Raw genomic sequence first — 21,881 nt, 5'->3', positions numbered from 1 at the left:
TCTTCGACAGTCGAAATTAATATCTGTAAAGTAATTAGAAATGCTAAATGGACTATTAATACATCTTATGAATAAAAGTTAATTTCATATTGTTTTATGTCGCATTACAATGGAATCAAAATAGGTGTTGTAATATTTCCTTCCAAACCACACTGAATGTATTACTCGCACTATTTTTACTGGTAGATGGACACCCAAGTGCTGAATCGGTCGACCTCGGCAATCTTCGATATTCGTATTGGCAACCTTTGAAACACAAACTATGAATCGCTATGCATCGCTGTGCGACATCTGGCGCACACTTTACGTACTAGCACTGTTGTTGTTTACACAGTAAAGCCAAACTATAGACTTTTTTTCTTTTTTTTTCTATTAGCTTTACGTCGCACCGACACAGATATGTCTTATGGCAACGATGGGACAGGAAAGGGCTAGGACTGGGAAGGAAGCGTCCGTGGCCTTAATTAAGACAGCCCCAGCAATTGCCTGGTGTGAAAATGGGAAACCACGGAAAACCATCTTCAGGGCTGCCGACAGTGAGGTTCGAACCTACTATCTCCCGAATACTGGATACTGGCCGCACTTAAGCGACTGCAGCTATCAAGCTCGGTAAAGTATAGAATTCATGCTAGGAACAAGATTCGCATCGAGAAATGTCAAATAATGTGTGACACAGTTGTTGGCGTAAGATGATAAAGATTTAGAAAATTCCTATCGATTTCAGTCAAAGAGAAAAAATGAAAGGGATTCGACACTTGGAAAAATGAAGGCATCGGCCAAAGAAAGATAAGGGCAACGAAGGGCGTGCAAATGAAAGACTCCCTACGCCTCCATACATAATAGTGTCGGGGTCGGAAAAGAACAAGAGTTGACCAAGGAAGGTCGCATAGGACAGATGAAAGTGAGGAGCAAGGCACAAGTAAGTGGAAAGAATGGCTGGACTCAGCTATGAGCCCCGTGGTCACCAATGCATGCTCCAAAGTTAAGAATCGCCGGAGCCCCCTTCAGTCGCCTCTTACGGCAGGCAGGGGATACCGTGCATGTCATTCTACCGCTCCCACCCCACAGGGAACGCATCCGGTCGTAAAATATCGGCAAGTCTCGTGTCCGGGAGCGGCTCACACTCTGAGAACAGAGCGAAGAGGATCAAATTCTCCTGTTTCTTTCTGGTGTAGTGTCGACCATGGCATCGCGCTCAACCATTGCAAGAAGTGTCGGGCTCCGCGGCTAAATGGTTAGCGTGCTGGGCTTTGGTCACAAGGGTCCCGGGTTCGATTCCCGGCAGGGTCGGGAATTTTAACCATGATTGGTTAAGTTCTCTGGCACGGGGGGAGGTCGCCTACGGACGTCAAATCAAAAGACCTGCACCTGGCGAGCCGAACTTGTCCTTGGACACTCCCGGCATACGCCATTCAATTTCACTGTGAAATTAAACTATTTAATACTTTCGCGAGCACTGTATATTTTACATTGAAATAAGCACGCAAAACAAATTGGAGCGCGAGATATCAAGAAGAAACTTAGCTAGGGGATTCGTGTTTAGAGTCATACCCTTTTACTGAAATATCATAGCTTGCTCTTTCTTGATATGGGAAATGGGAAAGAAATTACTGGCATAAATAGCGTATAAAAATAAAAGAGAGAAATGATGTTTAGTTTTTTTAAAACTCTACGTGAGTTTGTCTTTAAGACACAAAGAAGGGAAAAAATCTGACTAAAAGAGAAACCACCTCTCCCTTTGCTAAAATCAAATGATCATGAATACGTCTCCGCCACGTACAAGCTTCTGATGTATGACGCCAGCCCTTAAGATGGTTTCCGATTTTCACACCAGTCAAATGTTGAGTCTTCTGACCCCAAGTAGTGGTACTTGAAAGTGCTCAGATACGTGAGCCTCGTGTCAGTAGATTTACTGGCACGTTAAAAACTCTTCCGGGCCAAAATTCTGGCACCTCGGCGTCCCCTAAAACTGAAAAAGTAGTTAGTGGGACGTAAAGCAAACAATATTATTATTATTTATTAAAGCCACGGCCGCTTCCTTCTCATTCACAACCCTTTCCTATCCTATCGTCGCCATGAGACCGATCGGTGTCGGTGCGACGTAAAGCAAAGGTTGTTGGCAAACTGACATTTCAAAGGTCCTTCGTCTGGTATTGATGACGAAGCAAAAAATCACCATCCTTAATCATCTTAATCATCTCTTTGATAAGTCGTCAACGAAGTAAAGGTACACTACTTCAAATGAATACTGCAATCCCTCGTGTGTCTGCCGGAAGCCATACATAGCATAACCCTATTAGAAGCCCGTCTCTCAATTGACTTGTTAATAGCTCAAATTCCCACAATGGATTTAATAAGATTAAAGTGTAATCCATTTACCACAAATGTGTCTCGTGTGCTTTGGCTTTAGCACACAATAGAAAACAGCTTGTCCCTTCTAGTATCTTCCTGATAGACTCAGTTAGTCTTCCACTGGAGTCTCATTCTCTTTGTGGCTGTAACGATATGGAAGCTGCTGTAGTCAGTCTGCACGCTGTAGAAGTTTTGACCATGATAGCTAGTTGTGTTGCAATAACACTTTCTGGCTCCGTGAGGATCGCAACGGAAAAAAATTCACACCTGCTTTTCCCTACTATAGCTGATTATTTGTGTGACAATCGAGTTTTTCAGTTTATCTATAAGCGTATGACTTTCGGTTGCGATATTTAAGAATCCAATCATTCTTCGTACTGATGAATGATCAGACACGTTACAGGCAGAGGCTAGGAGTTAACTGTCACGATACCAACAGGAGAAGAGGACACCACAGCGCCGATCTGTCGTCCAAGTGGCAGATTGCCTAGCTGTTGTCTTCCATTAAATGGTTTCAAAGACCATTATTGAACATCTTCCTTGATAAGTTATTTCAGTCCCCAACTCCTCTTCCTATAAACGAATAATATTTGTTCCACATTTCTGTCTTGAATTTCAACTTTATCTTCATATCTTCCTTCGTTCAAACAATCTACTCAAGCTTATTCGTCTCCTAACTCTCATGTCAACATTTTCCTAACACTGCTCGTTTGTACGAAGTCGCCCAGAACAAAACGTGCTGCTTTCCTTTGGATCCTTTCGAAGTCTGGAATCAAGAAATCTTGCTAAGAGTTACGTACACTGGAGCCATAGTGGCTTCAACACCCACTCCCCTAAAGCAACCACTAAATATCCTCATAAGCAAATTAAGAAATCTGTAACCCTTCTTTACAACCTCGTTAATATGATTACCCTTGTCCTAGGCACTTACATCTACTGAGAGCACTTTTCCTCTTCCTGAAACTTAGCATCTGACTTTTCACCCATCATACCATTGTCTACTGCCCATCTTACAACTTTGCCGAGGTCTTTTGTGGCCACTCACAATCCTGTAACTTAATAAACTATACTATGCATTATACGATCATCTGCTTTATTTGCGATTGTAGTTCATTGTTAATATCACTTAAATAAGAAAACAGAAAGTTTCAAAAATACTGCCCAATGCGAGGCTCACCTACTGAGTTCTGGTCACTGAGCCACTCTTTTGTCTAGTCAAAGAGCCCTCACTCTCGTCAGGAGTCTCTCATGATGTACCCTATCAGAAGCCTTGGGCAGGTCCATTTGATCTCGCGAATCTAATAGCTCCTATATCTTCCTGGAATCCTACAATTTAACCCTCAATAAACCCGAACTGACTTCTATCAAACCAGTCAGTAATTTCGCAAACCTGTATAAAATAATCAGAAAGAATGCTTTCCCAGTCATACTGTATGTCAAGCTCACTGTTCCGCTCTAGGTTTACCACGTTTTCCTTTGTGCACTGCGGCTACCTACTTCATGCAAACAGTAACCAAATAAGTACAACAGCTGAAATAAGGTTGTGGCAATATTGAGAGAACTGACAAATACAATTCCATTACATTCCTCCAATGTGGCCTTTACATACCAATTTTCATTAAATTCCATTCACCTATTTTCTCGCGGTTCGGCGTTGGTATCGACTTAGCAACAAAAATCGAAATTCACGAATATCTCTCTTATCATAGCTGGTACGTCAAACATATCAGTTATGTAGTATTTATTATAGGATCATTAATAACAAATATTTGAAAATTAAACGTTAGGCTTTCCCCTAAACTACCATTTCACTCAGCGTGAATGCAATTATTTATAGCTTAGATTGTATTATATCATTCCCTGACTTCAGATACCGATAGTCATTAAATTCTCTTCAGTCATTTTCTCGTGATACCTGTTCATACAGACATGAACGACAATTAACAAGTTATTCCTCGTCACCGTAGACACGACCGATGCGGAAAAACTTTTTTTTAATTCTGGGCAATGTACAGACACACATTGTATTATATAGATTTGTTTTTCATCCTTTCTGCCATTCGTGTTACGTCCAAAATTAACTTTTGGTAAATGAATGAATACAATAGTACAAGTGAGTGTTCTCCTCAGCAGCCGGGCGGAATACTACGTAACAAATGAAAAAGAAAACTTTTCAATTTATTCCCCTCACGGCATTGACAATAATATCAGACAGGTAAGCATTAACTCAAGAATTTAGTTATTTTAGTGTTATCACCAAATACACATAACAGAGTATTTTGAATTTCTCCGTAACCATGCAATACCGAGTGTTCACATGCGATTCCACGCACCGCTCGCGCACGACACAAGGAAAGAATTACTGATGACAGATGTATGATGCAGAGGTATTGCAATGTTTGACCCAGAACGCGTGTCACGCTCATGAAAGGAAGATAGAAAATGGAAATTACTGGAGAGATATTCAGGTATATTTTCAGTCAAGACTCGATAGATAAGGGTTGATATATGCTGATTTCTCTACCGCTCTAGTTTTAACCAAGAAAGTTGTGCATAAAAATGGGATACATGAGAGGCAAAATTCAATGAAAAATTAAATCTAATGCAGCAGTTTAAAGCTCTCTGCAGTTTCTTATTTTGTTCACTGGTAGCATCCAGCAACACAACATCACAATAGTTAAACATTGGAAGTATCAGTCTTTGAATCAGTCATATTTTTTTAAGTTGAGAGGTAATACGCTCTGGTGAATCTTAAGGGGATGAAGTGATGAATGAACTTTCCTGCATACATGAGTGACATGCTAATCCCAGTTTAAAGTTTCATTTACTGTGACTCCAAGGCTTTTTACTGATTTACCGAATGGGATAGCAACGCCATTTAGTTGAATAACTGGAAGTTGTAGACTGTGTAAATGGGTAAGCAGTTTTCTCTACCCTAGTATGATAGCTTGTGTTTTCGTTGGGTTGATGGAGAGAGAATTCTCAGCTGCATAACAGCTGATCTGCTCTAACTTTCGCTTCATATTTTCAGTAGCTCCATTTATGTCATTCACTATTGCGTGGCAGTAAATTTGAAGGTCGTCGGCATAGAGATGGTAGTTGCAGTTTCAAATATAAAATAAATAACAGGGGGCCGAGTATAGAACCTTGTGGCACACCATTAACTTTGTACTTCCACTCCGTTCTCTTATCATTCATGACAACACACTGTCGTCGGTTATGGAGGTAGGAAGCGAACAAATTGAGAGCAGCGTGGCTAAGATGGAAGGAATACAATTTCGCTATTAATATGTCCGTACTGATAGTGTCAAAAGCACTGCTCAAGTCTATGAGAATGAGCACGGTCACTTTACGTTCATCCATTGCTTTTCTTACGTCATCCATATTTTTAGAAGAGCAGTAGATGTACTATACCTTTTTCTAATTCCAGATTGGAAGTGATCAAGTAACGAATGGTGCGTCAAATACTGGAACAGTTGTTCATGCATGAGTTTTTCTAAGACTTTCGGAAGTGAAGAAAGTATACAGACAAGCCGATAGTCAGATGGAGTATTTGCTAGAGATTTTTTTGTACTGGAAATATAAAGCATCCTTGGAAACAGTTGGGAAGTAGCCTTCGGAAAGACATGAGTTACATATGTGGGTTAAAATTGGCAATACTACATATATGAAGGTAACGACGAAGGATATCGGGATGTCGTCTACTCCGATTGCTTGCGATTTGATTGATATTAGTTTTCTCCTTACATCTGTTTCATTTACTTTACGAAATTTGAACAAAGGCCGCTGTGGTAACGGAGTAGATTGAAGAGAATTTATTGTTGTTTGTATAATATGAGGGTGTGTATTAACTATTTCTCTAGTAAAGTGGGCATTTAATTCATCCGGATTTATGTCATGCGTATTGGAGTTTGTAGTTTGCCTCCCAATACCTACGGATCTGAGTTGTTTCCAGGTACTTTTTTTGTTCAAGTTACTGGCTAATTGTTGGAAGTACGCATATTTTTTGTTTCTAATTATTTGTTTAACTCTATTTCTAAGCACACAGTACTTTTGAAAATCGTCAGTTGATAATGTCTGCTTGTAACATCTGTGTAGTGCATCTCGTTCAGCCATTGCCGTTTGATAACCATGGAGCAGCTTTGCGAGTCACCCTAGCAGTACGTGTTTGTTATACAATCCCAACAATAATGTGTTAAACCTCTTTACTTTTCGTCATTGTCAGTCAAGTGCAGTATTTCGTCCCACGGGCAGAGAATAAGGTAAATATATGAGATCGTGGTAGGATATACCAGGTACAGAAGTTTGTCCTTGTTTTAGTATTTTCTGATGATTGTTTGTGATGAGTAAATCTATTAGAGTGTTTGAGAATCCGCTAGCCGTGTGCACGTGGTGAGTGCGGTTAAGTGGCAATACTGACATGTTACAAGATGTAAATATGTTCTGTAAACGACTTGCTTCAATCTAGTCTAATATCAGGTTTGTGTTAAAGGGGTTTGTAGTAAGGATGTAAAGGAGAAGGGATACAAGCTGCAAACTTTTCGGCTCCTGCAGTGAACATGTTGTAGTCTCCTGTACTCAGTATTTGCTCTTTCAAGCTCTTGAAAGGTTTGTCTTGTTGAATGAAAATAAAATAAACATAAACCACTAATGGGGGTAGCGCAAACCTGCAACCTTATGGAGAAACCGCCCCTGATCTTGACTAAGGGAATTAATGTCCACGGAGTCCTGGATTGAAACCCTCAAACCGAGAGAGTTGATCGTGCACCGAGGCAGCTTTGATGAACTGCAGTCCTCTTCCGACAAGAACAGTATTACAATTGCAAAGAATAAAAAGTAATTCCTCGTCCTTTTCATTCTACCTTCATCCTTCGACCTGTCGGACTTCCACCTTCTTTCTCCCTTATGAATTAAGTTAAGAACAGATAGTAGCTATTTACATACAAAGTAATTAAAGCATAATTACCACTTCTTGGGCCAGTAATAATGACAATTTCCATATAAACATAAGGCGCAACAGCACAATAAACAACATTTCCCTTTCCGAAAATAAAACTATCATAAATATGTTTCCCGGTTGTGATAGTACATATATCACACCCCCGAATTATATGTAGAAGTTAGAGATATTATTGTCAGTATTCGATTTATTATTATTATTATTATTATTATTATTATTATTATTATTATTATTATCAGTATTTCATTTGTATATTTTGCCATTTATATTAGTAAGCTGGAAGAAATCCACATATGTAGGTATGAGTAATTTGTTTTGCACCAGTGGGAAAACATTGCTGTAATAACTCTGGTAATTTGAATGAGTCATCTGGCTACCCCAGTGTGTGTTGTGATGTACTTGTGTCAGGGAATTCCATTTGTCATGTATATATCCCAGCCTGATGAGATGAGCTTGTTGTTGTACCAGGGAAAGTTTGGTGATTCATGAAAACTCCCCAGAGTTTGTTATTATCTTGGGAGGAAGAAGTAGTTCAGGGCTTGGTCTTGATTTGAGATCACTCATGATTGGCTGGCAAGCACCAATCCAGACGTCTCATCTGAGAGGAGGGGGATGTTGATGTCTATAAAGGTTGATGATACGGCGGCAACCAGAGGATTGTATTAGGACATTGTAAGAGAGATTGTATGAGACATTGTAAGGGTGATTGTAGAGGTGATTTTAAAGGAACGAGAAGGAAGATAACTACAACTACAACTGACACACTGTACGGGAAGGAAGTGGTGCTGATACACGGTACTGGATTGACATGGCTGCAATGGACTGGACTTCAAACGTTCGTGGAGCGTAGTCGTGTTATGTTCGTAGAAAGTGGCTGATTGTGGAGAGTGCTTGCGCATTAAGTATTGTAGCACTTGTGGCGGCCTAGCATTATACGTTGGTGAAAGCTATCTCAGACTTTCCATAAATTTATGTTGAGGATCGACAGACGTGTGTATATATCTTTACAACAAGTGTTAAAATATGTGAACACAGTAGTACAAGGTACAGTATCTGTGTGATGTGATAACTGCCGATTATGAGAATCGGTAAGTCGAATTCATAGAGACAGTGAAGGGTATTTATCTTCATACATGTACATTGTTCATCGGACTATTTACAAATGGTAACTTAGTTCTCACTTTCGTTTTCCCACGGTTTTCATTATTGTTGTTGTTGTAAATATGGAGTCTTCCAGCAATATTTTATGTGTGTATTATATGTATAATGTTGTATGTTGATGAGGTGCTCATGCACGGAATTTGTTCAGAATATAGTTAGCTATTTTAGAATCAGTGTTATTGATAAACCTAGGTGCAGTTCCTACCTAATTAGTCGTTTTCAGGAGGTTAGGTAAGGCCTGCAGCAGATGTACCAGTACGCAGCATTATGTACACGCCCTGGGATATAAGTTTATCATGCTCTTATCTAAATTCGAGGGATCCATTCTGGTTAACTCTGGCGCCCATACTACGGACATTTCGGTTTATTATGCTTATTAATTTTATTAAGTTTTTGAGTAATTTTATTTATATATTTTTATTTATCAGTAGTCATCAACTTATTACAATTGGCTTCCCAACGTGTGGCTGAATGATTGGTACATCTGTTAGGCTTATAAGCGTAGGTGCACTTGTCAGGTGTGGATGGAATTCTACAAACTATGTCAGTGAAGTGTTTTATATGTACGTGATATGTATGTTGGAGTATGAAGAAATGTTGTAGCGGGTCGAGTATTATAAAATTGAGAAGTAGAGAGGTTGTTAAAGTTGCTGGTACCATGAATCAGGATAGGAGAAGTCAAAAGAATTCCACCACATTGAGTTTATCTAATTTAAGTGAGAGTAGCAAAATGGCTGATAGTAGGAAAGATCAATTTGCAACGATGGGTGAGGAACCGAGTAACCCGTCTCAAATTCAGAATGTAGGGGATCAAGGGGAGGCTTTAACTTTTAGTATGATTAAATCACTATTTAATGAATTGTCCAGTAAGATTGATAGCCAGAGTAAAGAGTTAAATTCAGTGAGTGTTGAATTAAATGCTGTTACCAGTAAAATCGATAATAATAATGTTGAATTGTCCGGTAAAGTCGATAATAATAATGTTGAATTGTCTAGCAAGATTGATAGTCAGAGTAAAGAGTTGAAGAGTGAATTGAGTTTTTTAAGTAATGAAATATACAGTATTAATAGTGAATTAAATTCAGTTAGTACGGAATTGTCCAGTAAGATTGAGAATCAAAGTAAGGAGTTAAATTTAGTGAGTGTTGAATTGTCTAGTAAAATTGATAGTTTAAGCAGTGCTGTGAATGGTAGAATAGATGAATTAAACCAGAAATTTGACCATCAAAGCAGGGAAATTCAGGAAGTCAATAATAAGGTAGAAGCTCAATGCTTGGAATTGACTGAGAAAATTGAATGCCGATTTAATGTAGTTAGGAAAGAATTTGTTGAAAACAGCAAGGAATGTGATAAGAGAATAAAAATAGTGGAAGATAAAGTAGAAGAAATAGATAGAATTAAATCCAATCAGAACGTTTTAGCGAAGCGTATAGATGAGAAGAATGAGAAATTGGAGAAAGACCTTAAGTCGGTAAAAGATGACCTCAAGTCAGTAGAAGGAAATGCCAGAATGGTAGTGGAAGAAGGAATTAAATCATGTCATGTGAAATTAAGGCAGGAGATCAGTCAAATCCAATTAGGTAGCAGCATATGTAATAGGTACGTATCTTGTACGAAGGACTCTGAATTACCCAAGTTTAATGGTCGGCAGTTTAATCCGATGGAATTCTTGAAAACGGTGGAGAAACGGTTTTCCAAGAATCTTGACGATGGTTTGATCGAGTGGAGTATGGTTGATGAGATGTTGGATATTGCATTTGTTGGAGAAGCGAGATCCTGGTTTCAAGTTTATAGACAGGGTATTTCGAGTTTAGAGGAATTTAGGGAGAAATTTAGTTCTAAATTTTGGAGTGAAGCTATTCAGGGAAGGGAAAGAGATCGCGTGCTATTTGGCAAGTATAAACCTCAGGAAGGTGTATCTATGACGGAATATTTCTTGGCGCATGTTCTGATCAGCCAGAATATTGAAGGTCTAGCATCGGAGAGAGATACAGTCCGCCAGATGTTGAGGCATTTTCCTGAGAAGGTCGGATTAGCTGCATGTATGCAGAATATTGTTACGATCAATGAACTAGAGCAGCTGTTAGAGAGGTTTGATGCTTTGGAAGGGCAGGGGAGGACTAGGCAAAGTGAAGGTAGAAATTACGGGGATAATGGGAGACAAGGTAATCAGGTAGCGGGAGATAGGAATAATCAGAATTTCAGTCATTCTAGGCCCGGGAATCAGGGTGGTAATTCCGGAAGGGGAAACAGACACTAACCAAGGAGGTAATCACCAGGAATATTATGGCAGAAGACCTAATCAAGGGGAATCAGAAAGTAGGGGGCGTACGGATCAAAGACCTCCAGATCAAGTGCAGAGACATGATAATAGTGAACAGTCCACGTCAAGTAATTTAAACCGGAATCGGACTTCTTAGTTGGGTCAGATAGGCAGTCCGATACCGAAATTCCTATTCACGTGATGAAACAGGTAAGTTATGATTTAGACGTGAAAGAGGAATTATTGTATGACCATGTGTTTTGTGTTCAGGGAGATTTTGAGAATAGGGGGCGTGATGAAGGTAAGAAAGCTGTGTCGGATGACTTACTTTGTGCTAGTGGTGATGGTAATAGCGGTGTTGCGATCGATAATCTTGTGGAAGTTTCTGAAATTGAAAGTGAAGTTTTTTGTGAAGTTGATGAAGGTTGTTTTGTGAGTGAAGAGTGTTCACGGAGTATACATCATGAGGATGTTTTTGTTGATTTAAGTGTACGTGAGGAGAGTAAAGTTAGGTCCATTATGTGTGAAAATGGTGACTTTGAGATTAATGAAACTTCTGGTAAGAGAGTCGAAAGTAGCAGTGTTGTTGGCATGAAAGTGGTGCAAGTAGGAGCTGATATGGAAGGTGGTGAAGATGGATTAATTGTTGGGTCATTAAGTGGTTATGACAGCAATTTCGAAGTGAATTATGGTAAGAATTCCAGTAATAGAGTGAGCGTGAGTGAGAATGGAAGTGTGCTTGGGATGAAAGAAAGTCTATCCAAGCGAGTGTGTTATGTTTTATTTAAGGCTGAGAATTGTGTGAATTATTTTAATGACATGTTGTATGATATCGGTGTGGAATGTGTGAAAAAGCATGTGGTTTGTTTGCTTGCATTAATTATGGTTTTGTGGAAGAGTAAACGTAGTGAGATTCCCGCGCATTTCAGAAAGAGGGATTTCCTTTTTATGAATGTTCCGAATGAAAGTTTGTATGATTCGTGTGTGACTGGATGGTATGAATGTTTGTGTGTGAGATAGAATGTATTCTAGACGTAGTTAGATTTTATTGCGGTACGCATTCCTCGTCTATCGATGCCAATGTTAAGTTTATGTATAGTTTTTTTTCATTTATATCAGGGTCCGTATACTGTGGACAGTAGAATAGGCAAGTGTGCTTATAGGCTCCTAACCGCTGAAAATAAGGTCCTTGGGACATTTAATATCTATAGCCTTCGCTGATATAAGAGATAGGATCTGCACCTCCGATGTATATATTATCAATTTTGAGTTAAGTGTACTGTAGTAAGAAGGGATTGTGTTCAATGGTATATGAAACAATCAGAGTTGTGTGTATATAGCCATATTATTATTATTATTATTATTATTATTATTATTATTATTATTATTATTATTATTATTATTATTATTATTATTATTGTTTGGACAAATTGTATTTCGTGTGTGCGAATACAATGCAGTAGACGCAATGTATATATCATTATTACAGTAAATTATGTGTTCAGTTATGCCATTATAAGGTTATGTATGAAGTTCTGTTTTATGGTGAATCATAATATGTGATATCATCGATTCACCAAGGGGGCGTTATGTGATAGTACATATATCACACCCCCGAATTATATGTAGAAGTTAGAGATATTATTGTCAGTATTCGATTTATTATTATTATTATTATTATTATTATTATTATTATTATTATTATTATTATTATCAGTATTTCATTTGTATATTTTGCCATTTATATTAGTAAGCTGGAAGATATCCACATATGTAGGTATGAGTAATTTGTTTTGCACCAGTGGGAAAACATTGCTGTAATAACTCTGGTAATTTGAATGAGTCATCTGGCTACCCCAGTGTGTGTTGTGATGTACTTGTGTCAGGGAATTCCATTTGTCATGTATATATCCCAGCCTGATGAGATGAGCTTGTTGTTGTACCAGGGAAAGTTTGGTGATTCATGAAAACTCCCCAGAGTTTGTTATTATCTTGGGAGGAAGAAGTAGTTCAGGGCTTGGTCTTGATTTGAGATCACTCATGATTGGCTGGCAAGCACCAATCCAGACGTCTCATCTGAGAGGAGGGGGATGTTGATGTCTATAAAGGTTGATGATACGGCGGCAACCAGAGGATTGTATTAGGACATTGTAAGAGAGATTGTATGAGACATTGTAAGGGTGATTGTAGAGGTGATTGTAAAGGAACGAGAAGGAAGATAACTACAACTACAACTGACACACTGTACGGGAAGGAAGTGGTGCTGATACACGGTACTGGATTGACATGGCTGCAATGGACTGGACTTCAAACGTTCGTGGAGCGTAGTCGTGTTATGTTCGTAGAAAGTGGCTGATTGTGGAGAGTGCTTGCGCATTAAGTATTGTAGCACTTGTGGCGGCCTAGCATTATACGTTGGTGAAAGCTATCTCAGACTTTCCATAAATTTATGTTGAGGATCGACAGACGTGTGTATATATCTTTACAACAAGTGTTAAAATATGTGAACACAGTAGTACAAGGTACAGTATCTGTGTGATGTGATAACTGCCGATTATGAGAATCGGTAAGTCGAATTCATAGAGACAGTGAAGGGTATTTATCTTCATACATGTACATTGTTCATCGGACTATTTACAAATGGTAACTTAGTTCTCACTTTCGTTTTCCCACGGTTTTCATTATTGTTGTTGTTGTAAATATGGAGTCTTCCAGCAATATTTTATGTGTGTATTATATGTATAATGTTGTATGTTGATGAGGTGCTCATGCACGGAATTTGTTCAGAATATAGTTAGCTATTTTAGAATCAGTGTTATTGATAAACCTAGGTGCAGTTCCTACCTAATTAGTCGTTTTCAGGAGGTTAGGTAAGGCCTGCAGCAGATGTACCAGTACGCAGCATTATGTACACGCCCTGGGATATAAGTTTATCATGCTCTTATCTAAATTCGAGGGATCCATTCTGGTGAACTCTGGCGCCCATACTACGGACATTTCGGTTTATTATGCTTATTAATTTTATTAAGTTTTTGAGTAATTTTATTTATATATTTTTATTTATCAGTAGTCATCAACTTATTACACGGTCATGGCCATCCATTAACAGCTGCTAATTTCAGATGGCAACCAGCCGTAAGACATAGCCTGCACGGTTGCTAAGTAACAATACCTCACATCACTGCCTGTACAGTTGCTAGGTAACATCCTTTCATACCTTAATCACTCCCTACACGGTTGCTAGGTAACATCCATCCATACCTTACATCACTGCCTGCACGGTTGCTAGGTAACAATACCTTACATCACTGCCTGCACGGTTGCTAAGTAACAATACCTCACATCACTGCCTGTACAGTTGCTAGGTAACATTACCTTACATCACTGCCTGCACGGTTGCTAGGTAACAATACCTCACATCACTGCCTGAACGGTTGCTAGGTAACAATACCTTACATCACTGCCTGCACGGTTGCTAGGTAACAATACCTCACATCACTGCCTGAACGGTTGCTAGGTAACAATACCTTACATCACTGCCTGCACGGTTGCTAAGTAACAATACCTCACATCACTGCCTGTACAGTTGCTAGGTAACATTACCTTACATCACTGCCTGAACGGTTGCTAGGTAACAATACCTTACATCACTGCCTGCACGGTTGCTAAGTAACAATACCTCACATCACTGCCTGTACAGTTGCTAGGTAACATTACCTTACATCACTGCCCGCACGGTTGCTAAGTAACAATACCTCACATCACTGCCTGTACAGTTGCTAAGTAACAATACCTCACATCACTGCCTGTACAGTTGCTAGGTAACATTACCTTACATCACTGCCTGCACGGTTGCTAAGTAACAATACCTCACATCACTGCCTGTACAGTTGCTAAGTAACAATACCTCACATCACTGCCTCGACTGTTGCTAGGTAACATTACCTTACATTACTGCCTGCACGGTTGCTAAGTAACAATACCTCACATCACTGCCTGTACAGTTGCTAAGTAACATTACCTTACATGACTGCCTGCACGGTTGCTAAGTAACAATACCTCACATCACTGCCTGCACGGTTGCTAAGTAACATTACCTTACATCACTGCCTGCACGGTTGCTAAGTAACAATACCTCACATCACTGCCTGTACAGTTGCTAAGTAACAATACCTCACATCACTGCCTCGACTGTTGCTAGGTAACATTACCTTACATTACTGCCTGCACGGTTGCTAAGTAACAATACCTCACATCACTGCCTGTACAGTTGCTAAGTAACATTACCTTACATGACTGCCTGTACAGTTGCTAGGTAACATTACCTTACATCACTGCCTGCACGGTTGCTAAGTAACATTACCTTACATCACTGCCTGCACGGTTGCTAAGTAACAATACCTCACATCACTGCCTGTACAGTTGCTAGGTAACATTACCTTACATCACTGCCTGCACGGTTGCTAAGTAACATTACCTTACATCACTGCCTGCACGGTTGCTAAGTAACAATACCTCACATCACTGCCTGTACAGTTGCTAAGTAACATTACCTTACATGACTGCCTGCACGGTTGCTAAGTAACAATACCTCACATCACTGCCTGTACAGTTGCTAGGTAACATTACCTTACATCACTGCCTGCACGGTTGCTAAGTAACATTACCTTACATCACTGCCTGCACGGTTGCTAAGTAACAATACCTCACATCACTGCCTGTACAGTTGCTAAGTAACATTACCTTACATGACTGCCTGCACGGTTGCTAAGTAACAATACCTCACATCACTGCCTGTACAGTTGCTAGGTAACATTACCTTACATCACTGCCTGCACGGTTGCTAAGTAACATTACCTTACATCACTGCCTGCACGGTTGCTAAGTAACAATACCTCACATCACTGCCTCGACTGTTGCTAGGTAACATTACCTTACATCACTGCCTGCACGGTTGCTAAGTAACATTACCTTACATCACTGCCTGCAAGGTTGCTAAGTAACAATGCCTCACATCACTGCCTCGACTGTTGCTAGGTAACATTACCTTACATCACTGCCTGCACGGTTGCTAAGTAACATTACCTTACATCACTGCCTGCAAGGTTGCTAAGTAACAATACCTCACATCACTGCCTCGACTGTTGCTAGGTAACATTACCTTACATCACTGCCTGCACGGTTGCTAGGTAATATCTATCCACACCTTACATCACTGCCTGCAAGGTTGCTAAGTAACAATGCCTCACATCACTGCCTCGACTGTTGCTAGGTAACATTACCTTACATCACTGCCTGCACGGTTGCTAAGTAACATTACCTTACATCACTGCCTGCAAGGTTGCTAAGTAACAATACCTCACATCACTGCCTCGACTGTTGCTAGGTAACATTACCTTACATCACTGCCTGCACGGTTGCTAAGTAACATTACCTTACATCACTGCCTGCAAGGTTGCTAAGTAACAATACCTCACATCACTGCCTCGACTGTTGCTAGGTAACATTACCTTACATCACTGCCTGCACGGTTGCTAGGTAATATCTATCCACACCTTACATCACTGCCTGCACGGTTGCTAGGTAACATCCATTCATACCTTACATTACTGCCTGCAAGGTTGCTAAGTAACAATACCTCACATCACTGCCTGCACAGTTGCTAAGTAACATTACCTTACATGACTGCCTGCACGGTTGCTAAGTAACAATACCTCACATCACTGCCTCGACTGTTGCTAGGTAACATTACCTTACATCACTGCCTGCACGGTTGCTAGGTAATATCTATCCACACCTTACATCACTGCCTGCACGGTTGCTAGGTAACATCCATCCATACCTTACATCACTGCCTGTACGGTTGCTAGGTAACATCCATCCATACCTTACATCACTGCCTGCACGGTTACTAGGTAATATCTATCCACACCTTACATCACAGGCTGCACGGTTGCTAGGTAATATCTATCCACACCTTACATCACTGCCTGCACGGTTGCTAGGTAATATCTATCCACACGTTACATCACTGCCTGCACGGTTGCTAGGTAATATCTATCCACATCTTACATCACTGCCTGCACGGTTGCTAGGTTATATCTATCCACACCTTACATCACTGCCTGCACGGTTGCTAGGTAATATCTATCCACACCTTACATCACTGCCTGCACGGTTGCTAGGTAATATCTATCCACACCTTACATCACTGGCTGCACGGTTGCTAGGTAATATCTATCCACACCTTACATCACTGCCTGCACGGTTGCTAGGTAATATCTATCCACACCTTACATCACTGCCTGCACGGTTGCTAGGTAATATCTATCCACACCTTACATCACTGCCTGCACGGTTGCTAGGTAATATCTATCCACACCTTGCATCACTGCCTGCACGGTTGCTAGGTAATATCTATCCACACCTTACATCCCTGGCTGCACGGTTGCTAGGTAATATCTATCCACACCTTATATCACTGCCTGCACGGTTGCTATGTTACACATGCGTCACACATTTTGTCACGTCACGTTACACATATTCTCGGATGACCGCAGCTATATGACATTTATGTCAAACACATCAGAGAGAAAGGAACCACTCTATCACAAAAGATTGTCTAGAGTTAGCGCGCTACTGGACCTGACGACAGAGCACCGGACGGAAAGAAGCTGTTATGGGCGAGTACGTTTAAACACGTATGACCACGGCAGACGACTTACCTGGCAATGAGGGACATGGCCACAGGGAACGTCTTCATGGTCCTACTGCCCATGAGGTACTCGTCAGCTGTGACCTTGCCGGCAAAGAAGCCGTAGTAGACGCCGATAGCGGAGCACATACCCAGCATGACCAAGAACACCACATAGTCCACCACGCCAAACCTCTGGAGGGAGAGGCTTATGTCCTCCGCGCTGGCACTCTCCATGACTCCAGACTGCAACACAAACAACTAGGGTTTATATATCACCAATATCAAACGTAGGGCATTCTTTCGGAAAAAGCCGAAATGTTTCAAAGATAAACACGGACAAATATTTAGAAATGTGCAGTCCATAGAATTGTGGGAGGGTTCATGATACACTTATGCTCTCTCCGTTGCCTCAACTTTCAAGTCTGCGAAATAATACTGCGGGACAAAGAGAACGAAACAAAAGAGTGTGCACCTAAATGAATGTTCCTTTCTTCACTGTTGTTAAGTCTTTCAAGATCACCGGCATCTTCGTATCAAATCATTCGCATTCTGCCTCGCTTTCACTTCGCCCAGCTGTAAATGACAGATACTTGTGCCTCCCTTGTGTATTTCCTTTTCCGAGTTGAACTTACATCGCGTGTGCTATGCGACAAGTAATTTGAGAACTACAAGCACCGTCTATCTCCATTAGCATACTAACGCACACGGCGAAAATCGGAGACTTGCATTCGGGAGATTGTGAGTTCGTACCCCACTTCCGGCAGCACTGTTGGTGCTTTTCCGAGGTTTCCCATATTCACACCAGGCAAATTATGCGGTTCCAACTTCCCACTCCTAGCCCTTTCCTATCCCATTGGACTTATCTGTGCGGTGCGACTTAAAGCAGAAGATGGTTAATCCCCGAAGTTGAAACCTCCATCATGCTGGGTAGTTTTCAGTTGAGTGAAACTTCACGTGTTTAAACTAGTTTTCTTATGTTAAATATTTTCAATTTCTTAACTTCAAAACGCACTATAATATATACGTACTTCTACTTAATACCACACAATTAAAAGAAATTCAAATTCCTACCGGACGGATGGCAACCGTACGCCAATCAGGAACTAAACTACCTTCCGTAAGAACGGGACACCTTGTAAGAGAAGCGTGCCTCCTAAAGAATGAGGGAATCTGAAAAGAAAAGCAACTTTTCCTTGTGTAACGTACGAGGGCTAACCAAACTACAGTCACGTGAACAGAAAGAAAGCTTACAATCAGTTTGTTCTTCTTGTAGTATCGCGTGTCACCAGTAAACAATACTCCACTCGCATTCTACGAGGGTGACAACCCCATCCACAGTGTTCTCCACGCCTGCGTGGATCAATATTGTGCGTGAAATATTCCACCGCTAGGGTCAGCCGCCCCAACTTCGATCTGCTCTAATGCAAGAGGATCGATCTCAGAGCGACATCATTAACATTAAAGGTTACATAACAGAGGGACGTTATACTCGCTGTAGGCAATGGAGAGTCTGTTGCTGTTGATAAATCCATGTTCTTGAATTGAAGTGCACAGCGATTGACCACAATAGTACGCAATGTAAACTAGCCAGCAAGCTAAGTTAGCATTTTAGTCTTTCAGCTTTATTTATTTCAACTGATTTGGAGTTTAATAGAAATCATTTACAAAGAGCACCACGAAGTCTTTATTTTTAGTCAAAAACTGCGTCGTATCTTGTGACCCGCCTGCTGGAATTAACGTTATACAGACCTAAGTTTTCATCTTCCTTTGATAAAAGACTGCTAAGAATATTGAAGCTCGATACTATACCCAAAATATCCATGCAGTTGTTGGATTAGATCAGAAAATGTCTTCAATATCTGTAACTGTGTCGTTGACCACAGTATTTAAATAATGTTTAACGTAACGCACCTTCTCTTCTTACGTTATTGGCTCTATAGTGTCCTTCACCACGACATTTCCTCTGATAAATCCCTTTCTTTCACGATCGCATTAGCTAAATACGATGCAGATTTATCCTCCACTAAATGAAACCAAGAATTTTTTTCTTATTTCCTATACTTTTGGAAACTTGCGGATCACACGGTGACGTGACATAGCTGCCCTGTCTTAGATGTATCTTGGGTCGTATCCAGAAGAGCGCCTCTCGTATTTCATCTAATATTTTGTTTCCACTTTAGAAGATAATAACTCCATTCAGCTCACCGTGGAATTTACCCTTTACGTCTATCGAGCACTTCTTGTAAAACTGGTGAGCAGTTCTATATTGCTTACGTCAGTTCGACCACTACCGTCCTCGCTACATATGTTTCCTCAGTGTCGTACAATGCAAGTGTAAGAATAACATTAAGAAGCCTGTGTAGTACTTGGCGCCAAAATCAGTCTTGTTTCTTTAACGTAGTTTTGAGTTCTTCATCCAGCGAACCACTGCTCATACACAAGACAGGAACTGACCCCGCCTTCTGTCTTAACACACACACTCAGAAATTCCACAATCAGTAAGACAAGGTAACTGGAAAAAGCCACAGCTTTTATACCCGAGAGGAGGGTTCGAGAAGGCTCTGGACTAAATCCGCACACACCCTCTGATGTTATTGGTTAAACAAAAAGCTACAAGAAGCCTATGGTTGGCTGGAAAATAATTACAGAAAATTTGTTATTGGCCAGGCTCCAAAGCTGGCGGGATGAGAAAGAAGTGTTGCAAACCTTGAAGTATCAAAATAAACGAAAGTCAATTTAGTTGGGAAAACCTATAAACACAAACTTCTTGAAATCATCAATTATTCCACTTTGCACCAGAGTGCATGAGCTCAGTTGTTATAGTTGAGACATCTATGAAGAAAAGTTCAACTTCTTGATGTTCACCAAAACAAAAACGAAATCTAGTCAGTTTAGGAAACTTTAAAATAACATATTACTCAGTTAGTCAGTAGTGACATCTTCTGGCCAGTGTCCCAACTTTATGCATTAGCAGTTCCAAGTTTTGTTCGATAGATAGTGTTCCTCAAGCCGCTTCTTTTAAATGTGCGGGGTTGAGGTGTACCTCCCGGTACAATAATAATAATCGTAAATGTTCTGTTGAGCATGAAATTCAAACACAATAATAAATGTCGCCACCTCCGTTTTATCGTTACAATGTGTATGGTAGATCTCGTATCCACAGGTCGAGACACAGGCACTGATGTGGCGAAAGTACTGCTTTACAGTCCCTGCCATGGAACTAATACATTAAGGGCCGTCCATATTCATCTTGTGAGGAAAGCAACGGGAAACTACTTCACTCCTCATTTCCCTAATACGCCTCTTCAGTGATGCCTAGGCCATCTATGACAGCTGATGGCAGAGCTGTAGAGGATCCCACCAGCGGACTGATACATACATATTCATCTTAGTTTAAAGCTACGTAAACAGTTCACTGTCTCCGATAACGGCTGTTATGTCGGTTTAAAATTTGACCGGACATCGGTTGGCCGGTAAAATGCGAAATGTTCCAGGTGGCAGCTCGAGACGGATGGAATATCTAATTGAAAGAGAAAATCACAGCGACCAATAACATGATCAAGGTTATGCAAATAACAAACGTCCTGCGTGGGTGAAAGAACGTGCGACATATTTCGAGGACACTGATTTTCAGACACATTCAGTTTTATCCATGATCGAACATAACCTGGAATTGCGAACACACAGGTACAGCTATATCGACTGGGTGAGTTTTGAATGAAGAATTAAGAAATACTGCCTTATTTTTGAGTGAAATATACAATATGTAGACTATAATTTGTTTTCTTATTCTCTATGTTGTTAATGCTTTCTGCCAGGAAATGCAGTTCATATATACAGAATGCAATTAGGATGTATAAGAAACAAGAAGTCCTCCGAAAAGGAAAGCAACACTACCTCGTCTATAAAGAGCAGTTCAGTTCAAATGGAAGGATAATTCCTTATCAGTCTAACCTAAGCTCGTCTTGTCACCGCCTTGGTACGGTCTGCAGACTTACCTATTGACTTGCCGCGTTTGCGTATTATTACAGCGTGGTTTCTCTTCAGTCTGACGAGTAGTAGCAAGAAGGGAGCTGAATTATGTACACAAAGTAAACAGCGAAGAATAAGGTTATAGTAATGCGTACCGCCATTAAATTGAGTGAGGGTGAGAGAGAACGTTTAATTACTTAATTCCTCATTGACCTAAAAGACCTTGACTGATCGTTTACTTGAGTAAGGGAACGTCGAGGTTAGTTTGTTGATGGTTGAGAGTTACACTTTAAGCACCGCTACGAGAGCTAATGTGAGTCGATGCAGAGTTACACTTTAAGCACCGCTACGAGAGCTAATGTGAGTCGATGCAGAGTTACACTTTAAGCACCGCTACGAGAGCTAATGTGAGTCGATGCAGAGTTACACTTTAAGCACCGCTACGAGAGCTAATGAGAGTCGATGCAGAGTTACAC

At 40.4% G+C, this 21,881-nt stretch overlaps 1 protein-coding gene across 1 annotated transcript in view; it reads right to left on the bottom strand.

The window, feature by feature from the left end:
• The window catches only part of LOC136875812 (sodium-coupled monocarboxylate transporter 1), a 365,001-nt gene that overhangs the window by 226,292 nt on the left and 116,828 nt on the right, over window positions 1-21,881 (bottom strand). The window contains exon 2 of the mRNA XM_067149424.2: window positions 17,462-17,676. Coding sequence (XP_067005525.2) covers window positions 17,462-17,667 — 206 coding nt within the window. The 5' untranslated portion in view covers window positions 17,668-17,676. The remainder of the gene's footprint in view (window positions 1-17,461; window positions 17,677-21,881) is intronic.

Source organism: Anabrus simplex, chromosome 6, assembly GCF_040414725.1.
Source record: "Anabrus simplex isolate iqAnaSimp1 chromosome 6, ASM4041472v1, whole genome shotgun sequence".
Lineage (NCBI taxonomy): Eukaryota > Metazoa > Arthropoda > Insecta > Orthoptera > Tettigoniidae > Anabrus > Anabrus simplex.
The sequence above is the reverse complement of the archived record's forward strand: the minus strand, read 5'-3'. Positions and strand labels throughout refer to the sequence as shown.